Source organism: Ranitomeya imitator, chromosome 7 (genome assembly GCF_032444005.1).
Source record: "Ranitomeya imitator isolate aRanImi1 chromosome 7, aRanImi1.pri, whole genome shotgun sequence".
NCBI lineage: Eukaryota > Metazoa > Chordata > Amphibia > Anura > Dendrobatidae > Ranitomeya > Ranitomeya imitator.
In genome coordinates, this window is record NC_091288.1 from 207,220,246 (window position 1) to 207,241,709 (window position 21,464).

A 21,464-nucleotide genomic window follows, 5' to 3' on the forward strand; every position below is an offset into this window, starting at 1 on the left:
GTCTTTATAAGCTCTATCTGAAAAAAAAAAAACCTTTAAAATTGTTGAGATTGGAAAATAATCAATTGCCAAGGAGTTAAAAAAGGGGCCTTTTTGTCAGGATACAGCCAAGCTGCAATCTTCATCATTAAAGGGACAGACGCATACTTGGGAAAGCCTTTATTATGCACATAGCGGTTTACAATATGTCGTGTGTGTCGTAGATAAATGTTATCAGATATGTGCCTTTACGTAATTACAGGTTTCAAAGTACAAAAATATGATTCCAGACGGCTACATACAGGTAGCTCGGTGGCCATGTGCAGCCCAGGGGTCACCTCTATCTTTACTATCAAAAATCAGTCTGTCGTACAAAACTATACCGCAGACCTCCGATTCTACCAGCAGGGGGCAACGCTCGGTGCCTGCCATACTGATGAGTGGTGTAGGATAGAGCGGCATTAGCCGGCACGTTACAGCCATAGTGGTCCAGGTTTTACACTTAAAATAATTCTATGTCCATTTAAAAAAAAACAATAATCCATTGGTTTGTTAAAATTACAATCTACATCCTTCATATGTCAGTCCGTATGCGAAATGCGCCGTCTCCATGTTCAATCCACATTCTAGATCGTTCATCGAGCACCCCGGGGATCGGTGATGTAGGACGGGGCCGCCATACCTGCTTCTCCTGTTCCTTCCTTTCCGTAGTGCTGACACATATGGGCGAGTCCAGGCACCTGAGCCACTCTGGATGGGGGGAAATCACCTACCGAAAACCTTCCATATAATGAGTAACGCTCACATTAGCTGGCAGCACGGTGTAACCCAGATCCTGCTTAACAAAATGCAAAATGATGGGATGACGGCCGCCCCGAATACTGTGTGATGGGATTGAGTCAAGCTGTTAGCAGTATGTGTAATGGGACCAAGCTCAGTCTAAAGGCTGGAGGGCGGAGAGTGACTTCAGGGGTGAGCGAAGGGGCGGAGAGCGACCTCAGGGGTGAGCGACGGGGCGGAGAGCGACCTCAGGGGTGAGGGGCGGAGAGCGACCTCAGGGGTGAGGGGCGGAGAGCGACCTCAGGGGCGAGCAACTGGGCGGAGTGACCTCGGGCAGAGAGCGACCTCAGGGGTGAGGGGCGGAGAGTGACCTCAGGGGCGAGCAAAAGGGCGGAGAGTAACCTCAGGGGCAAGCGAAGGGGCGGAGAGTAACCTCAGGGGCGAGCGAAGGGTCGGAGAGTGACCTCAGGGGCGTGTGAAGGGGCGGAGAGTGACCTCAGGGGTGAGCGAAGGGGCGGAGATCGACCTCAGGGGTGAGCGAAGGGGCGGAGAGCGACCTCAGGGGTGAGCAAAGGGGCGGAGAGCGACCTCAGGGGTGAGCGAAGGGGCGGAGAGCGACCTCAGGAGTGAGCGACGGGGCGGAGAGCGACCTCAGGGGTGAGGGGCGGAGAGCGACCTCAGGGGTGAGCGAGGGGATGGAGAGTGACCTCGGGCAGAGAGCGACCTCAGGGGTGAGGGGCGGAGAGTGACCTCAGGGGCGTGTGAAGGGGCGGAGAGTGACCTCAGGGGCGAGCGACGGGGCGGAGTGACCTCAGGGGCGAGCGACGGGGCGGAGAGTGACCTCAGGGGTGAGCGAAGGGGCGGAGAGCGACCTCAGGGGTGAGCGAAGGGGCAGAGAGTGACCTCAGGGGTGAGCGACGGGGCGGAGAGCGACCTCAGGGGTGAGCGAAGGGGCAGAGAGTGACCTCAGGGGTGAGCGACGGGGCGGAGAGCGACCTCAGGGGTGAGGGGCGGAGAGCGACCTCAGGGGTGAGCGACGGGGCGGAGAGTGACCTCGGGCAGAGAGCGACCTCAGGGGTGAGGGGCGGAGAGTGACCTCAGGGGCAAACGGAGGGGCGGAGAGTGACCTCGGGGGCGAGCGACGGGGCGGAGAGTGACCTCGGGGGCGAGCGACGGGGCGGAGAGTGACCTCAGGGGCGAGCGACGGGGCGGAGAGTGACCTCAGGGGCGAGCGACGGGGCGGAGAGTGACCTCAGGGGCGAGCGACGGGGAGGAGAGTGACCTCAGGGGCAAGCTACGGGGCGGAGCAGAGTTTGACCTCAAAGATGAGGGAGGAGACTGAGAGCGACCTCACGAGTGAGATCGACGACCACAACCACAAAGGTGAGCGAGGGGTACGAGCTCGACCTCAAGGGTGAGTGACTGGGCACAGCCTGTCCTTAAAGGTGAGCAATGAGACCGAGTGTGACCTCAAGGGTTAACTTTAGAGTCAGCAAGTATGAGAAATGAGAAAAACTACACAAGATTAATGGAGTGAAATCTGGAATAATCATCAGAAAACCTTCTGGTACAAGTCTTCCTCCAACTCCGATACTGAATAATAAAGATTACCAACTTGCAGGATACGTGCTTTCTTTTTACTTGACTTCATTATGGCCACTAGGGGGCAGTCTTGTTTTATACATTTGTAACAAGGAAACTTTCTTTTGTTGTTGTTTTTCAGGGAGAAGAATTATTACAAAAATATATTTTATTTGGCCTGAATCGGCTTAATCCCCCCCCCCCTCGCTTCCCGGCTGACGTGATTAAAACGGCATTCCTGCGTCAGCTTAAGCGCCATAGATCTGGTAAGAGGAGCTTTCCAATGGACAACATGATCCCGCCGGCTTGTTAATCCGGGACATGAATGGTATTAGCGTGCTGCGGGGTTAAACAATGCTCCCTTTTAATTAGAGAGAACGTCTTAGGTCCGTGCATTATGATCCATCAGATACAGACTGGAAGCGCGGTGTTGGGGGGGGGATCTTTAATTTCATCCTTGGACAGACGGGGGCAGTGACTTCAATTAACGATAAAACCGATGGGGAGTTGCTGCCGACATTGCCTTAAAAAAAAAATTTAAATGATTTTTAGGTGTGCAGTTGACTGACCAGTCCTGTATTCTTTAGGCTGGGACTAAACGGCAACTTTTGCGCCGTACAAGTGAATGTGGTCGCATTGTGGCCCCGGGGGTGCAAGTCCTTTTTTCCGTAACCTTGAGGTTGCAATGCGACCCCATTCACTTGTATTGCGCTGCAATGTGAGCGAACCTTGGCCACAGCCTTATGGTCATTTGCCCCAGGCCTGGAAATCCGAATTTTATTTGGTTAACCTAATTTCTCATAGAGGTAAAATCCCCTGGCTCGCTTCCATAACATCTGCGTCTATACGTAGGTCTCTTGAAAGCAAAGCGCAGGGGCACTTTTTTCCCAAATCTCAGAAGCGGCCTTGATTTTCCAAGTCTTGTTATTATTTTTTTGCATTTAACTGAAACCATGTGCACATCAGTTTGGGGTAAGAGGGAGCCAGCGGTTCTGGGCTGAGGCGAGGAATGTGTGACCCCAAGGGACGGACTGACGTGCAATACTCTGCGATTCCACATGAGGCCCAAAATGTTCTCCCCTTCCACGCCACCAAGAAATGCCAAGGATGTTAAGAAAGACATCTTGAAGGAATTAAAGGGTATCACTTGCATTTCATTACCAGGGGGAGGTGGCAGAGAAAGTGTTAACAGAGGCACAGCCATTGTGCAATCCTTCTATGTACTGAGAAGTTGTGGTAAGCTTCCTCCTTAGGGGTCTGCACATGTAAGAGTGGTACTCTGCCCGCTCGGAGTCTCCCGAGTACTCGTACATCCTATCCCTGGTGGGACTGCACAGTCCTATAAACACAGGAGGATGACACCAGCTGCCAGGACCCTGCTGGTTTAGCAATTCCAGAATCCATTGCTTTTTTCTTGTGATCTACATTCCAGCCCTTAAGACTTTCTTTTGTTTTTGCCCCGTACAGGGCGCACCATATTTCCATGGAGAGGTCGGGTCCATCCTGTCCTTGATGCTGGTGTGGGTATATGTGGCCTGGCACTAAAAGAGTTAACATGCCACATAGCTGAAATGGTTAAACAGATATAGTTTTCGGTGACGACCTCTCGTTAGTTTTTTTTTTTTTTTAGTGGGAGAAAGGGGTATGAGTCCAGCGACCGCGCTCTCGTCCCGACCATTCAGCGTCACGGGATCAGAAGTTGCTGAAAAGTTCGTGTTTCTTGTTCCAGTCCATTTGGGGAGCTCGCTTGTTGGCTCTCTTGGAGCGGGCCTTTTCCTTGGCTTCGGCCGCCGTGGGGCTGAGTCGTAGCCCGCTTTCTTCAAAGGGATCTTTTCGGATCAGGTCGCCTGCCTGCAACACAAAAACAAAAAAGGCGTAATGGAGAATATTAGTTTCACATCATACCTGCCGCCAGGTGAGCGTGCAACCTACAGTATATGGTAGCTCGGTTGAGAACTTGGGGAGAAAGATGCACTAAATTTATTAACCCTGCTGTTCTGTTCGGTCTGGGGAGACCTATTTTGAACTTTGGTATTTTTTGGGGTGTTCAAGATGCGGTTCTGAAACTTGTGGTTGATTGACTTAAATGAGGATGGGTCGGTCGGCCACGGGTTTCAGAGCCGCATCTTGAATATTTTAAAGAATATTGAAGTTCAAAGTCGGTCATTTTTGACCAACAGAACAGCAGGGTTAAAAGGCACACCTCGTGCCCCAGTACATTAAATCTACACCAAGTATGGGCTGACAGATTTTAGCTACAACATAGTCTGAGGACCGACATTGGTGCCAGACGAGCCTCTCCACCGGTTATGCCGGCAGATACGAGGGCTCTTGTCAGGCAGTCATGGACTACTGAGGTGGCTACCAGACCCAGGATCCTGCAAAACTCTTTGCTCAACTCTCAACTTGAATTTTTTTAGAAAAGCGTTGAGTCAGCACAAAGGACAAAAAGTCATTTTTGTGTAAATTCTGACACCAGAAATCTGGGTTAGAAGGAGTCAATCCCTTCCTCCAGAAACATCGTCAATATACCCATGTAGTTACACGGTTTTGGGGTGAAAATAATTTACCCCCATCCATGGAATAGGGGATAACTTGTTGATTCGTAGAGTCGGACCTGCAGCAATCGGCAGAATGGGGAACTATTATTCCCTTTAGAATGGAGCTGCAGTATACAAGTTCAACCACCGCTCCATTGGTTCCCTATGGAACTGTCAATTGCGGAACTCAGCTTTTTTGGTCCGCCACATAGAGAATGAATGGAGAATCTGGCCTGAAAACTCCATTCTGGATAAAAGTGACCGATTCTGACAATATTAAGGGCATAGGTGATAACTTTTTCTCACCGGACAACCAATTTAATTGTTGTAATTGGAATTTATATTAGCGCCATATATTATTTCATTTTTTTGATCTATGACAAGGCAAGACCCAGTCTAAAATGTCCTCTGATGGCTCCATATAAAATGGCAGCACATAATAGACATTGGACACTTCTATTACCTGCGAGTCTTTGTCAGGGCTCTGCAAATCACTGTGAGAAGAGGAAGTCGAGGAGCCTCCATTCAGCTGTAAAAGAAAACAAAAATTTCTTCATGCAGACAATGCCTGATGTCGTCTGAGCCTGAGACCTCCGAGATCTGTGTCTCAACTGATAAACACACATGTCTCCAAGAGCCGTGGAGAAGGGGTACGACAGGAGAAGAAATAAATCTTTGTACCTCCGTGAGTGGAAGAGAAGGGCTGTGACAGGTGAAGAAATACAGTGGGGCAAAAAAGTATTTAGTCAGTCAGCAATAGTGCAAGTTCCACCACTTAAAAAGATGAGAGGCGTCTGTAACTTACATCATAGGTAGACCTCAACTATGGGAGACAAACTGAGAAAAAAAATCCAGAAAATCACATTGTCTGTTTTTTTAACATTTTATTTGCATATTATGGTGGAAAATAAGTATTTGGTCAGAAACAAACAATCAAGATTTCTGGCTCTCACAGACCTGTAACTTCTTCTTTAAGAGTCTCCTCTTTCCTCCACTCATTACCTGTAGTAATGGCACCTGTTTAAACTTGTTATCAGTATAAAAAGACACCTGTGCACACCCTCAAACAGTCTGACTCCAAACTCCACTATGGTGAAGACCAAAGAGCTGTCAAAGGACACCAGAAACAAAATTGTAGCCCTGCACCAGGCTGGGAAGACTGAATCTGCAATAGCCAACCAGCTTGGAGTGAAGAAATCAACAGTGAGAGCAATAATTAGAAAATGGAAGACATACAAGACCACTGATAATCTCCCTCGATCTGGGGCTCCACGCAAAATCCCACCCCGTGGGGTCAGAATGATCACAAGAACGGTGAGCAAAAATCCCAGAACCACGCGGGGGGACCTAGTGAATGAACTGCAGAGAGCTGGGACCAATGTAACAAGGCCTACCATAAGTAACACACTACGCCACCATGGACTCAGATCCTGCAGTGCCAGACGTGTCCCACTGCTTAAGCCAGTACATGTCCGGGCCCGTCTGAAGTTTGCTAGAGAGCATTTCGATGATCCAGAGGAGTTTTGGGAGAATGTCCTATGGTCTGATGAAACCAAACTGGAACTGTTTGGTAGAAACACAACTTGTCGTGTTTGGAGGAAAAAGAATACTGAGTTGCATCCATCAAACACCATACCTACTGTAAAGCATGGTGGTGGAAACATCATGCTTTGGGGCTGTTTCTCTGCAAAGGGGCCAGGACGACTGATCCGGGTATATGAAAGAATGAATGGGGCCATGTATCGTGAGATTTTGAGTGCAAAACTCCTTCCATCAGCAAGGGCATTGAAGATGAAACGTGGCTGGGTCTTTCAACATGACAATGATCCAAAGGACACCGCCAGGGCAACGAAGGAGTGGCTTCGTAAGAAGCATTTCAAGGTCATGGAGTGGCCTAGCCAGTCTCCAGATCTCAACCCTATAGAAAACCTTTGGAGGGAGTTGAAAGTCCGTGTTGCCAAGTGAAAAGCCAAAAACATCACTGCTCTAGAGGAGATCTGCATGGAGGAATGGGCCAACATACCAACAACAGTGTGTGGCAACCTTGTGAAGACTTACAGAAAACGTTTGACCTCTGTCATTGCCAACAAAGGATATATTACAAAGTATTGAGATGAAATTTTGTTTCTGACCAAATATTTTCCACCATAATATGCAAATAAAATGTTAAAAAAACAGACAATGTGATTTTCTGGATTATTTTTTCTCAGTTTGTCTCCCAAAGTTGAGGTCTACCTATGATGTAAATTACAGACGCCTCTCATCTTTTTAAGTGGTGGAACTTGCACTATTGCTGACTGACTAAATACTTTTTTGCTCCACTGTAAATATGTTGTACCTCCGTGAGTGGAGGAGAAGGGCTATGACAGGAGAAGAAATAAATCTTTTGTACCGTGAGTGGAAGAAAAGGGCTGTGACAGGAGAAGAAAAAAAATCTTCACCTCGGCTAGTTGAGCACAAAGGATTTTATTCTCTAGTCTGTCATCTGTGCTTAGTCAAGCAAAAGATTAATTTCTTCTCCTGATGCAGCCCTTCCCCATGGACACGGAGATACATGTGCTTACGATATAGCTCTTCTGTCAGTTGAGACACAGGACTTCGGAAGCTGTGTTTCCTCAGACTACAGCCCATCTTGAAACGTGACTAAGGTGGGCTGCAGTTTTTATTTCCGAGATGAGGGCCATGTTATTACATTTTTTGAGAACCCCTTTAAATTGGAGATGTGCAGTTTTTTTCAAAAATGTTTTAAGATTTATTAATACACGTGAACTAATATGTGCCTATGAGGTTGTTAATTCAGGTCAGGAGACCTACAGTTGGGCCAGGAATTGAGACAGTATGGCAAACATAAAGGAAGATGGGGGCTGATTGGGAGAACTAGGCATCTATTGATCCCAGTGGGCACAGCTGCCCCTTCACAGACCTCCACCATGAGGAGGACCTGCACTATCGCCCCCTTTCAGGTGTGATATCCTTTCAATCCATCTTCGAGTAGAAGCTGCAAACAATCCCATAGACTGAAATGATTGCCTGGCAGGAGGATAAGTCCCATAATTTGCAGACAGTTTGTCAATAACGCTGACACCTTGCTCGTTCATCGTCCGCCTGGAGTTATACACCAAACACTTCTTACTAACCAGAACCTTGGCAAATGGCTGAACATTTCCTGCCTGGAGCGGTCTCAGGATTCTGCAGGGAGGGGGCTTAAACTTGGCGCTTTTCTTTAGTTTATGGAAGGAAAATGCAGGAATAGCAAGAGCCTCCTCACAATTGTGCAGACTCGTTACATCCCAAACACACAGGAAAAAAAAGAATAGAATGGAGGAAACCTCACCGTGTTCTGCCCGGTAAGGGGGAGAGAGAAGTTTAGTGACGACATGGAGTTATGAGGGGTCGGGCGCTTTCCAAAAATTTGCAAAGTTTAGAAAAAAAAAAAACAACTTCACTGAAGTCAATGGCCGCAAGGTCCTAATGATTAGATAATACAAGAACCTCAAGGCCATTGACTTTAATAGGAAAAAAATATGTAAACCTTAACTACAAGTTCTGTGTAGGAAGCCAGCACTGGACCTGTCCAGTCAGGGGCACAAAATCATGCTCATATCTCCTCGCATCACTTTTTGGAGAAATGGTCCATATGTGCCCCATCCCCAACCTCAATTATCCATGCACAATTACCTGTGTTTTGCTCACTCCGTTGGTCAGGGGCTGAGGGATTACACCTAAAAGTTAAGACAAAAAGTATTAAGATCCCAAGAGGAATATTATTTTGGCATCTGAATGTTGGGCCAACTTGAAATGCAGCCATGTGTGACCTATTCCCCATTGCTTTTTATAGGGGTCAACAGCAGTGCAGGGTGGGTTGCCTGTGCCCGGAGTAAGGCAATTATTTACCTCGAGCACTAACCCTAGTTCTAACCCTAGGACTAACTGCACTAGCCATAGCTCTAACACGAACCATAGCTCTAAAACTAAGCCTAGCTCTAGAACTAAGCCTAGATCTAATATTAGCACTACCCCTATCTTTAACTTTAGCACTAACTCTAGCCCTAATCGTTGCTATAACACTAGCACTAAACATATTAACCATAGCTCTAAATCTAGCATTAACCCTAGAACTAACCATAGCTCTAACACAAGCACTAACCATAGCTCTAGCAGTAAGCCTAGCTCTAACACTAGCAGTAACCCTAATAGCTCTAATCCGAGCTCTAACACTAGCACTAACCTTATCTCTGAAACTAATTCTAACTCTATCTCTTAGACTAGCAGTAACTCTACCTGTAATATTAGCACTAACTCTAACATTAGATCTAACCCTAGCTCTAATTTTAGCCCTAACTCTAGCACTAACCCTAGCTCTAATATTAGCACTAACTCTAACTATAACTCTAGCACTAACCCTAGCTCTAATATTAGAACTAACTCTAACTATAACTCTAGCACTAACCCTAACCCTAGCTCTGACACTAGCACTAACATTAGCTTTAGCCCAAGCACTAACCCTAGATAAAAGTGGAAAAAGTGTGTCTATACGAACGTTTATTATAATCTTAGTGTTATTGTTTTGTTTGTTTTTAAAGGGGAACTCTAAAGGTACCTTCACACATAACGATATTGTTAAGGATATCGTTGCAACGTCACGCTTTTTGTGACGTAGCAACGATCCTGCTAACGATATCTTTATGTGTGACAGCGACCAACGATCAGGCCCCTGCTGGGAGATCATTGGTCGCTGGGTAATGATCAGGACCTTTTTTTGTTCGCTGATCACCCGCTGTCATCGCTAGATTGGCGTGTGTGACGCCGATCTAGCGATGTGTTCACCTGTAACCAGGGTAAACATCGGGTTACTAAGTGCAGGGCCGCGCTTAGTAACCCGATATTTACCCTGGTTACCATTGTAAAAGTAAAAAAAAAACAGTACATACTCACATTCCGATGTCTGTCACGTCCCCCAGCGTCAGCTTCCCTGCACTGTGTCAGCGCAGGCCGCAAAGCAGAGCACAGCGGTGACGTCACCGCTCTGCTTTACGGCCGGCGCTTACACAGTGCAGGGAAGCTGACGCCGGGGGACGTGACAGATATCGGAATGTGAGTATGTAGTGTTTTTTTTTTTTTTTACTTTTACAATGGTAACCAGGGTAAATATCGGGTTACTAAGCGCGGCCCTGCACTTAGTAACCCGATGTTTACCCGGGGACTTCGGCATCGTTGAAGACAGTTTCAACAATGCCGAAGTTGTTCCCCTGATCGGGGAACGGTGCAGCTTTTGTCATGATGGTCGATTCCTATGCAGAGCACAGCAGTTGAGGTGAGTTTATCATGGCCTGCTGAGCTCTGTAATCAACCAAGATAACAAAGCTCTTTTCATTATTCTGAAAGCTTTGTCATCTCGGTCCCCATCTATGCAGACCCTATGCAGACCGCAGGAACAACTGATTTCAAACTTATCTGGACTGCTGTACTTTGCACGGGATCTAGGCATTGACCAAGATGACAAAGCAGGCCCTAGCAATTATATTTGGTAGGCTCACAGGTACTCACTGCCAATGTCCTGCTCCAACAATCAGCGGAAGGGGGCAACAAAAATCGACACGCCAATAGAATGTGACACTGGGCAATGTGGTCCCCCTTAGGCTATGTCATTGGGGGCCACCTACATAGAGCAAACTGTAGACATAGCAACTCATCAGATTTCAGTTTTCCTTTTCCTATGGCAATTTGATTAGTTGGCATGGCTAGCTCCTCAAGACAAAATGGCTGACAGCATGTACCTCCTTTGATATGAGCTTCAGCTGGGGTGACCCCCAATTTTTTGAAATATTCATCGGTGTCTGGGTCTACCACCAGTAACGTCGTCTCGTTGTCTTTGGCTTTTATGTTCGCTACCACTTCCGAATGTTTCATGCCATCGACGATCTGTCCATTTACCTTTGGGGAGAAATATACAGCGGCCATGTTAAGATATGCTGTAAAAGCAAGACATTTTGGCATTTTTCACTTGCATTTCATTTGTGCTTGCTTATTTTCTTTTAACGTTCGCTATTGAGGATGATGTTTGGAGTTTCCAGATATTTTTAGCTGACTTTAAAGAGGTGCAACATTTTTCTCAGCTCATTTATTTTTCGTTTAAGACAATATTCCCATTTATATTCTCTTTTTTTTCCTGCCCTTCGTCCAAGACCCATAACTATTTTTTTTTTTTTCATTTTTCCATCCACACAGCCGTTTGAGGGCTTCTTGTTACCGAGAAAGAGTGATTGTTTTGAAATGACACCATTTAATATAAAACGTACTGAAAAATAAGAAAAAAAGAAATCCCAAGTACAGCGAAATAATAAAAACCCCGCAATTTTATCACTGTTTTTACGTATATAAATGACCTGGCAGGATGATTTACTTTGTAAAAGCTCCATTTTTTATTATCTTTATTTTTCCATCAATGGAGCGGAGTAACTGCTTTTTTTGGGCAAAGCTTTATTTTTATTTTTTTATTGAGACCATTTTGGGAAACATTTGACATTTTTGGCCACGGTGATGGCAAATATATTTTTAATTTTTTTTTTTTAGGGGGCATATCTTGATAAATCGGACTTATACAGACACGGTAATGGCAAATATAATTTTTTTCATTTTTTTTAGGGGGAGTGATCCAAACTTATAATTATTATTATTTTTTTATTATTATTATTATTATTTTTCACTCCTCCTAGGAGACTTGCGCTCGTTTGATGGCTTATACTATGTATTGCAGTACCTCAGTATATAGTGAAAGTGACATTTACCTATGAAGGGTGATTACATAGGTCCAAAAGATCGGTTCCCCATAGTCACAATGCATGGGGGGGCAATGGGGGCCAATGTTATTTTCTATGGGGCCCTGAATTGACCATTTAGTGGACAACCCTTTTAAACGCCTCTTTCAGTGATTGTCCGCAGCATCTAAAGGGTTGAATGTCAGTGTTTGGAGTCAGGTGATCCAGGCAGACGCTGGTTCACTTTATATGCTCCATATGTTTATGTTATATAGTCGTTAAGGGGTCTAACATGTGAACGCTAATCTCAGACTGGTCGCCATGGGCAGTTTAGATATAATGAGGCCCAATAATATAGCTGGGAGAATGGGATATTATTATTGCTGTGGAGTTACTATTTGAGAAGTTTCCTCACGACTCTCCTGGAAGGCGACGTGCCTCGGACTGACTCGCGTGTGCGCACAAGTGCTGGGCCGCCTGACAATGGAGTGTGGGAACCATAAAAGAATGCATTGTGTGGTTACGAGGGGTTAACGGGAGCCATTCTTTCTTTTTTTGGTCTCCAGTCTCTTTTCTCAGCTCCCTGCACTGTGCCCTCGGCCCTGGCGGTGAAAACAAACACCGAGGCCTCTTCTCCCTGGTTCCCTGGCAACCGCTTCCTACTTTCTCCTGACAGAAATAATGGCCGTGCTCTGTTCTGGGCCACATTTGTGTTCCCCTCCCTCCCCTCGCTGTCACCCCCTTTATTTTACTCTCTGATGCCGCCCACCTACTCGCACAACTTTTCTTTCTTTGTTCAGACTGTTTCCAAATAATTACCGCCCCTCCACCCCCCCCCCTTCATGCAGAACCCCCTTCATTCATATGATGCTCTCGGACCCCCGAATTTAACACCCCTGAACTTTTAGTAATTGCAGAGCGGCCTGACAAAAAAAAAATTATACAGAAAACGCTGCAAAACATGGATGCTAGAGAGAGAAAGGCAACCAGACTAGTCTCTGTGTGAGTCGAGGGGCTAGCTATTGCTCCCTGTTGTCAGCCAATTCAGGCTACGAGGCGGCTGACATCTTCTGTGATAGGATTCGGAGGACCCTGCGGTTTGTCCTATATACTGATCGAAGGTTCATGTCTTCTATTAAAAAATATATAAAATTAAAATGTAATTTAAAAAAAAGTGAAAATAAAAAAAAAATAAAAAAAATGAGAAGTAAAAAAAACATTTTTAAAAACATCACAAAAAAATATAGAATCAAATCCCTTTTCCCGAGTTAAAAAAATTTTTTTTTAAAAAATAAAGAAGCATATTTACCATGTCTGTGCCACTGCCAGATATTCCTGGCACCACTTATCTCCAAGAATACATAAGTAAAGGACCCCATGGCCGCCAGACACTGGTGGTCTCCCACCAGCTGCTGCATAACTACAACTCCCAACTCTGCTTCACTAGAATTGTTTGTAGGTTTCCGGAAGTTGACAATGCTTTGGCCTTCATGCAATGCTGGGAGTTGTAGTCTTGCTGGTAAACTTAGACGAGTGGCAACATTTGTCAGAAGACGGCAAGCTCCTTAGCTATCAGGATATAATGGGAGTTGTAGTGTTGCAATAGCTTAGAGCCCTATAGGTGGCATGTTATGTCAAATTTGCAGGTGTTTTTGGCTGTCAGGGTATGATGGAGGTTGTAGTTTCAGTCCTATAGGTGGATTCCGTCAAAGCTGGTGGCGCTATTGGCTGTCAGGGAATGATGGGAATTGTAGTATAGCAATAGCTAAAGAGCCTTGAGTTGGACACTACAGTATTAAAAGCGTGGGAAGATTTGCAGGAAGCTAAAGCTTTTGCTGTCAGAGCACGCTGGGAGTTGTAGTGTTGCAGCAACAGCTGGTGAGTCGTAGGTGAACAAGTAGATTTTGCAGAAGATGGCAAACACCTTGGCTGTTGGGAGTTATAGTATAGCAATAGTTGGGAGATCTATAACGCTGCTGCTTTAGGATGTGAGTGAAGCTGAAGATGCTTTTGATCATGATGGTTTGATGGGGGTTGTAGTATTGTAATAGCTGAGGAGTCATAAGTGGGGCACTATAGAGCTGAAGCGCGGGTGGATGCTCTTTGGCTGTCAGTGCATGCTGGGAGTTGTAGTTTTCTCATAGCTGGGGAGCCGAAAGTGAGTGGGTAGAAGCTGGAAAGCCCCTTGGCTGTCAAGACATGCTGGGAGTTGTAGTATTGCAATAGCTGAGAGTCCTACAGGTCACATATTACTTCATTAGAATGTGAGTGGATTCTGTCACAGTTGGGTATGCTTTTGGCTGTGAAGGCATGGTGGGGGTTGTAGTATTTGAATGGATAGATAGCTATAAATTGGACACTACGGTATTAAAGGTGTTGTTCCAAGTTCTCAATCCTGCTTGCTGGGGGGGGAAGCAATTCAGACCAGCGACATTGTCACAGGGTGCGCTCTAGCATCCGGCAGGGGCACTGAAGGTGTCCGGATGCAATGCTTGCAAGCTGTGTGGCAAAGAGCACCTGCTAAGCGTGCTCTTAGGAGACTGGCTGCCGCTTATAGACTGCAGAGGTGGTCGGTAACCTTGGCAACAAGCAAAAAAAATCCTTCACTTTTTGTTTACGGAGATAATTTTTTTAGTAAAAGTTGAAATTTTATCAGTTTGTAATGGGCAGAAAACCTCCCTTTAAGGATAAATCTGGAAGCAGCTAGACCTTTAAATGTCAGGGCATTCTGGAAGTTGTAGTGCAATAGTGGAAAAGCTATGGCATGAGCCTTTTTCAAGTTCAGTGGATGAGTTGTAGCAACCCTGGCAATGACGTATTTACGTATATTTATTACGTGCGGCCCATTTATATTTATCATGTGCCTCTGGATACACGGGGCCGATCCGGTAACATAACCAGGCGCCCGGCCGAGCACTGAGCTGTAATCCTCCGTGACAGATAAGCACATTGGGAAACAGGTGTCTAATGGCCACACATGCCTGTGCCATACGTCGTGCCCCGCAGGACCCGGGCCCCCGAGCGGGCTCCTCTCTCCAGGTACAAGATTATCAGCCTGAATGAGCTGCTTCCCCTGGGAATCCTCTCGCTCCTACAGAGCGGCATTAAATATGCATGGAAGGCTCGAGCACATAATGTCTGTGAGGTGCTGGGCACGGATCAGGTTCCCAAATCTCCCAGCTGGTAACGAAAAAAAAAAAAAGACCCTCCCCCCAACTGGCACAGCACCGACCAGCACTCGCATGGCTGCGTCACCCGCATCAATTATACAGGAGCACCCATGAATTGCGGGGCAGAGCTTGCTGGGCGTACAATGGGAGGAGATGACAGATCCAGCGGGCAGAGGGCACCGAAGGTTCAGCAGACTCGGGCAACAAGAAGGTGGATCGGGTGACCCATGGCACGGTGCAGGGAGCATATGTTTTGGAATACCTATCTGCCCAAATTAGCATTAAGTGCCTAAGCATGGTGCCAAATGGACGCTGTGCCAAAGGGGGGAGCTTTTCTAATAATGCTTTCTTTCCTGTGCAAAGAAATCCGCAGCAAAATGCCCCCTGATGTCCGGGGCGGTCATTAAATTACCTCCTTGTGTTGTGCTGCAGAATATGGTTCTGATTAATTTATAAAGACCCCACGTTGCAGCTTACAATGGTCGTCCGAAGTGAGAGTGAACCATGGAGCTATTACAGATGGCTGTCAGGGGGCCGCCATGTGGTCTTAAAGGGCCGGTAGCACTTTGTTTTCATACCCGCGTACCTGAAGACTAGTGCAGTCTTTAAACAAACTTTGATCAATGGTGATTTAGGATTTCAGACACTGATCTGACTCCCTAGATGAAGCTGTCGGATGAACTGCGACTGGCAACTTTCCCGACTCCTCCATATACAGAATCATCCGATTGCTCATCTGCTAGAATCAGCGGCCTGATTAAAGGACTCAACTGCTTGATCCTTATGTCCCCTAGGACAGTCAGGAGACCCCCATACACATTAGGAGGTTGTCCGATCCCACCCAAATCGGCAGGTTTAACTGACTTATCTATCACATAAGGGATAGAGTTGAGCAATAGGACCCCAATCCCCATCGGTACTTTAAGGCAACCGGAAGGGGGGTCCTGTAAAATTCCTCTCTCAAATTCTGGCATCCCTGGGCATAATCAGGCAGATTTGCCATTCAGGAGTTCAGAAAAGTTGGGTTAAGAACTGACCCCTTTGACAGTTAGAACGGCGGCCACATTGGTAGTAAAATAAACCTAAAAAAATTGTTTATTTATCGCACACCTCCACCAGCCGGTCCTGTGGTCTCAGTCCGGCCTTGGCAGCGGGAGAGCCGGGGTCTACGGAGCGGATGAACTGTCCGGGCCGCGATTTCTCGCTGTGAAGGTTGAATCCGTAGCCATTGGGCCCCTTCTTCAGATGACAAAGTCGCGGACATCTATCCTTCACTTGTCCGTTCATATCCTGTAAATATAAGGAATGGAAAGTTTAGGAATTATAAGAATATTACAGCTCGCGTCCCCATGACAACTCTTCCCGTCACCCTGGGCTGTCTTAGGTAAGTGTTAACAAACATGATTGAAAAAAAAACCCTGTTAAACTCTCTCATGTTTGCTCTGCTTTCTATTTTAGGTTTACAATCGTTCAGAAAGCCGAGGCTCGGTTTAACGACTGCTGTGATCAACTCAAGCCCCTGTGTTTAATGGCTGGAGGAGATTATGTGGTAGGACAAGTCGCAACGCAAACACATCTGACAGACCTGGCTTTGAAGAAGAAATATGACCAAAAAGATCTGTACACAATATGTCACAAGGCGGTGGCAGCACATTACACTAGGATGGCTGTAAAATCATCTTGTCCCCTTCCCTATGTTAATGGGGGCTATTTCCAATCTTCATAAATGGGTATTGTTGGATAGGGCTCATAATTACAAACACTTTTGCACTTCACTGCTTATTAAAATTTTCATCCGTTCTTTAGATATTAACACTTTTCTTTTGTTTACAGCTCATTTCCTTGGAAACCGACCACTGCTGCTAGACAGCATACCATAGAGCGCTTACAAGCTCCTTTATATTGAACTTGTCTCTAGTATGACATGACACTTGCCAGCTCACCCAAGACATCTGGGAAGGTCTAGGGAAAATGGGAAGATTTCTCAAATTTTGAGAAGAGTGGGCAAATCTTTTGGGTGCTGACAAAACCTCGGGAAACCGTACAGAATAGGGCTTGGCTGAGAGTTTATGTTTTCAATAGTGAGACAGGACCACTCAGCTCTTGGCTATCCCAAAAGGATCGGGAGGTGCGAGATGTACTGCCCGATCCTTCTCTCCTCCCACATCTTCTATCACTATATGCAACCGCTGAGATCACTTGACATTTCGGCCCAGATCTGATGAAAAAAAGCCCTTTTTATACAAATTTTCAAGAGTCCAGTTTTAGGGAGTCCTCAGGGGGCACTTTTTGATGCCGCACTTTCCCCAGTGTCACACCTATACTGTCCACTGCCCAAGCTTCTATGAGCCGTCAAACTAAAAAAAAAATTGCATCTAACACGATCCCTTCTTTTTGCATAGTCAACACCAGCTGTAGGTGACACCCCGCTGCTACAGGACGCCTTCAGCCATAATAGTACTTTAACTATTTCAGCTCTTTCATTTAAGTTTCACTTTCTTTTTTTCTCTTGAACCCAGGGACACACTAAAACTTACCTATCACTGCTGTTTGTGGATCCTGCTAATTTTTGTAAGGACCCTCCTTATGATTTGTGTATAGACTGCCTTTGAAAGTTTCTTAAGGAAGATTTTCCTATCAAAAATAAATGGCCTATTGATTCTATATGCTTTAAAGAAAATCCATCACTTGACAGAAATCTGTATTTTTTTACTTGGTGTAAATGTCGCTGTTCTCTAGAATCCGGTGTTGTTTTTCTTTTCTTCCTGCGCCTCTCTGTTCCTGAGATATGGCCCCATCTTCCCTGTATAGAAATCTAGTCTTTTTTGCCACATGGGTGGGGTACATAAAAACACGCCCACTAAGAAGAGTCAGGAACACGCCCACTAAAGAGTCAGGAACACGCCCACCTGTAACAAGGCTAGATTTACACACAGGGAAGATGGAGGCCGTATCTCAGGAACGGAGAGGCGTACGAACACAAGAAAAACAACGCCGCATTCAGGAGAACAGCGGGATTTATAACAGCCTAAAAAAAAATACATCTTTTATATTAAGCAATTCTTTAAATGCACACTTGTCTACTCTCCCATGCTACTGGAGAGACTCCTAAGAAAAGGGGAGAACTCCCAAGTGTCCTGACAGTCCTGTATAAGATTAGGGGTCTTTACCTTGAACTGTATTAGTTTAAGGGGGGTTCTGATCTGAGATCAGTGTTTTAGGGGTCCTGGATTCAATTTACATTTTTTTAGTGACTCTCTTAAGTTATTACAAAACATTAAATTGGGTATGTGGCCTATATGAATGGCGGAACAAATTTTTTTGGCGCCGCTTGTTACATAACTTCTTGGTAATCTCCCTGATTTCAATGCTCCAAAGTTGCGTTGCCGTGAAATACTTTTCTAATCTTGGACCACCCGGTCTCCTTGAACGAAACGCTCATCAGGGGGAATAAGCATTCTCATAGGGATCCGCTCTTTGGAGGCCCGGCTGATGACTATCACAAAGCAGATATCCCGGATAACATATGCACATACATGCATCCACACACGTTCACACGCTCGAAAAGTTGACTTCTCGCGTTTGTCCGTCAAGAGAAAATTGCACGTTGAGAGTTGCTGACGTCAGACCAGTCACACCAGGTTAACCCATTAAGGCCATCAGTCAGTATAATGAGACTGGTGACTGACGTGCCTTAGGTGTGTATGAATATTTCAAGGACTGGCGCCAGCATTTGGGTTATCGATATTAAAGGAGACGATGAAAGTAAAAAGTGTCAAAGTCAAAGCCATAATGACTCCTTCCTAGGAATGGGACATATTACCAGACTCCCACATGCCAAGGTGGAGACGAAGGGGGAAGGAGGAGGAGGTGTAATCTTATTTTCTGGTTTCTGTTTCTTCTAAAAGTACGGAGGTCACATCTGGAGACTGAAAATGGCACCAAATGGCCTCAGGATGGGGCAATTAAAAAAAAAAAAAAATGCATTATGTGGCAGTGGTCTCAGATTGCTGCAATAATACAACTCTCAGCGTGTCCGGAGTGGTCACAGAACGGCGGATACCTGCTTAAATCCCATCATGCCTCCATGTAAGGGAGCACCGGTTCATGGGGTATGGAAACTTCTAAGCCAGGCATGCAAATGAGCTCTCCGAGAAGGAAGAAAGTTGGCACTCAAAAGTCATCCAAACCATCTGATGTCGAAAGGATGGCCGACCATCTGATGTATATGGGGTCTCCAGACTTTCTCCTGGCAGATGATGCTCTGAGGGGAGAAGGATCCTTTTCAGGTGAGATAAGTCGATACTAGAGCTGTCTGGCAGCCACTGCGTCCTCTCTCCCAGTGGAAATCACGTGAACGCTCAGCGTGTAAAGTCGGGACATTCGATTGTATAACTGATCGCTCAACATTCCAGTCTTTTCCAAAAGAAAGACACCCATCACTGCCAACTATTACCTTGTTCTGCACTGATGAGGGGCAAAAACCCCAAACATCTGTCTTTTGGATGGGCGCCTTTCCCTTCTGGACGAGTCTTTGGTTTGGCTAAATACCCTCATTTATACTTACTGAGTAATAGGCTGGCTACCTCCAATAGACGGCACTACAGAGACAGATTTCTTCCTTATGGGGGGGTAGAGCTAATTTCCAAAAAATCAAGTCAGCTACTGTAAGGGCATTCATATAGGCTGATCACAGAGTGTCTCAATGATGGGGCTCAAGCGATCAGCCGCAACCAAGTTTAATATCCTTGCAGCACCTCTAGAGAAAAATTGAAATAGGACACTACCGATACATATCAGTACATGCAAAGCAGAACAGGACAGGTCCTCCATAGTATGTAACTTCTCTCCAGGATGGTCAAAAGATGAGGTTCTGAACAGAGAAAAACCCTTAATTAAAAAGTTATTCCCAAAAATACAAACTATCCACTATCCAGAGGTTAGGAGATAAAACTTCTGGGACCGTCCAATGATCCCTAGAATGCGGATCCAGAACCCTGAGAACCGGGCTTTGCAGCCACAACTTGCATGCTCGACCTCCGCTCCATTCATTGTCAATGGGACAGCAGGAAAAAGCCGACTCCAGAGCTCCGCCTTCACTAGCAGTCCTATAGTGAATGAATGAATTAAGCAAAGCAAGTCTAAGGTGGTTACCATCTCGAGAGTCCCAATTCATAGGATTGCTGGAGGAATCCTAGTCTGGGAGTGCTAAGAATTGGAAAAGCCTCATTGGTGGCTCCGATCTATTAATCTTGGAGATTTAATAACTCCATAAAGCAGAGTGATTGTAAAAGACTATCAGTTCCTGGCTACTGGCTTTATAAATGATTACACAGGCGACCAGGCAGATACGCAACCCACGCGGCTATCACTTATCATTCTTAAGGGACATCAGAAATATTGCGGATTTTAGCTGCAGCTAAAATCCGTGTGTCCTCCAGCTGTGACCTACTGAGTGGATACAGAAGCACTGCGGTAACATGTACAAACAGAGACTGACCGAGGGACCAAGGAAATAAGCACAGAGGTGGCAGAAGATTGATAAAGTGAGAAAATATTTTTCTTTTTAGAATCCACAGATGTAAATCTGAACTAAGATTTGCATTTTGTGTGAATTTCTATTCAAGTTTAAGAAGAGTTGTTGCAGAAAGGTGCACCAAAAAAATACAACCTCTTTGCAAAGGTCATATTAAACTCTCATGAAGGAAATTAGGGCCCCACCCCATTACGGGGGTCCATCATAACGCAATAGACTAAAAGCAGCTTGTTCCCGCTGACACCTGAAAAGAAATATCCTTTTTTTCACAACATTTTAGCCACCAGGTGGCACTGTGCTCTTGCTCTTTACCCCAAATTTAATTTTTTTTAGTTTTTATCACACGACAAACCGGCATAGTAACCAATATCCAGTAAAAAACATCGGAAATAATAAAAATAAAACAGAAAACTAATGTGTAAATATGGACACTTTCTAAAGAAGTGTAGGATTCCACAAGAACCCTTATGGACTTCTTATGCTTTAAACGGAATTTGGAGCTTTTTAATAGACTTTCTCTGGAATGCATGACCCATGGGGCAAACATTCGCAGTGCCGCACTCCCACAGAATATCTAAACAGACCCTTGGCACACACTCGGGCCCATGTGTCCTGCGGGGTGTGAGAACGTGTGGAACGGAACAAGTCCAGCCCATGGATGAGGAGGTTAGTGTCTACATCGTGGCAACCGAGGTTCAGATGTAAACCTGTTTGTGCAGATGATTTTCTCACCTCTACTGAAATACTCTGTGCTGCTGGAGCGAAGTATGGAGAGATATATTATGGATGGCTGATCAAATAGGTTCGATTCTCAGCAGTTATGGGGTTAATCATTACACCACTGACTGCCAGCAAAAACGATTAAGGAAGACTAATTGATCAGAGGATCCCAGGTGACCTTGGCGGAGGTTTTCCCATAACACACAGCCCCTCTGTCTCTCTGTGTTCCCTTCTTCGTAATTATATCTATTCATCCCCTCATCCTTGTAATTTAGACAAGTGGACAGTAATCACAGGTTATAGTCAACCCCGCAGATGACAGGTAGCGCCACAATTGTCACAGGTCAGTACTACAGTCATTTACCATCACCAGGGAATATATCCTAGACCGCCATATACT

General features: G+C 45.7%; 1 protein-coding gene across 2 annotated transcripts in view; it reads right to left on the reverse strand.

Annotated features, from left to right (window-relative positions):
* Positions 1-144: 144 nt before the first annotated feature.
* NHERF2 (NHERF family PDZ scaffold protein 2) overlaps positions 145-21,464 on the reverse strand; it is an 87,368-nt gene continuing 66,048 nt past the window's right edge. The window contains exons 3-8 of one of the 2 annotated variants that reach the window (XR_011314730.1): positions 15,919-16,098; positions 10,658-10,814; positions 8,559-8,602; positions 5,344-5,409; positions 1,033-4,191; positions 145-975 (exon numbers count right to left, since the gene is read on the reverse strand). Coding sequence is in view for 1 of the 2 variants with exons in the window: in XM_069734597.1 (XP_069590698.1) it covers positions 4,033-4,191; positions 5,344-5,409; positions 8,559-8,602; positions 10,658-10,814; positions 15,919-16,098 (606 nt within the window). In the remaining variant the exon portion in view is untranslated. Of the gene's footprint in view, positions 4,192-5,343; positions 5,410-8,558; positions 8,603-10,657; positions 10,815-15,918; positions 16,099-21,464 lie in introns of both variants that reach the window. The other variant, XM_069734597.1, reaches the window with a different exon arrangement.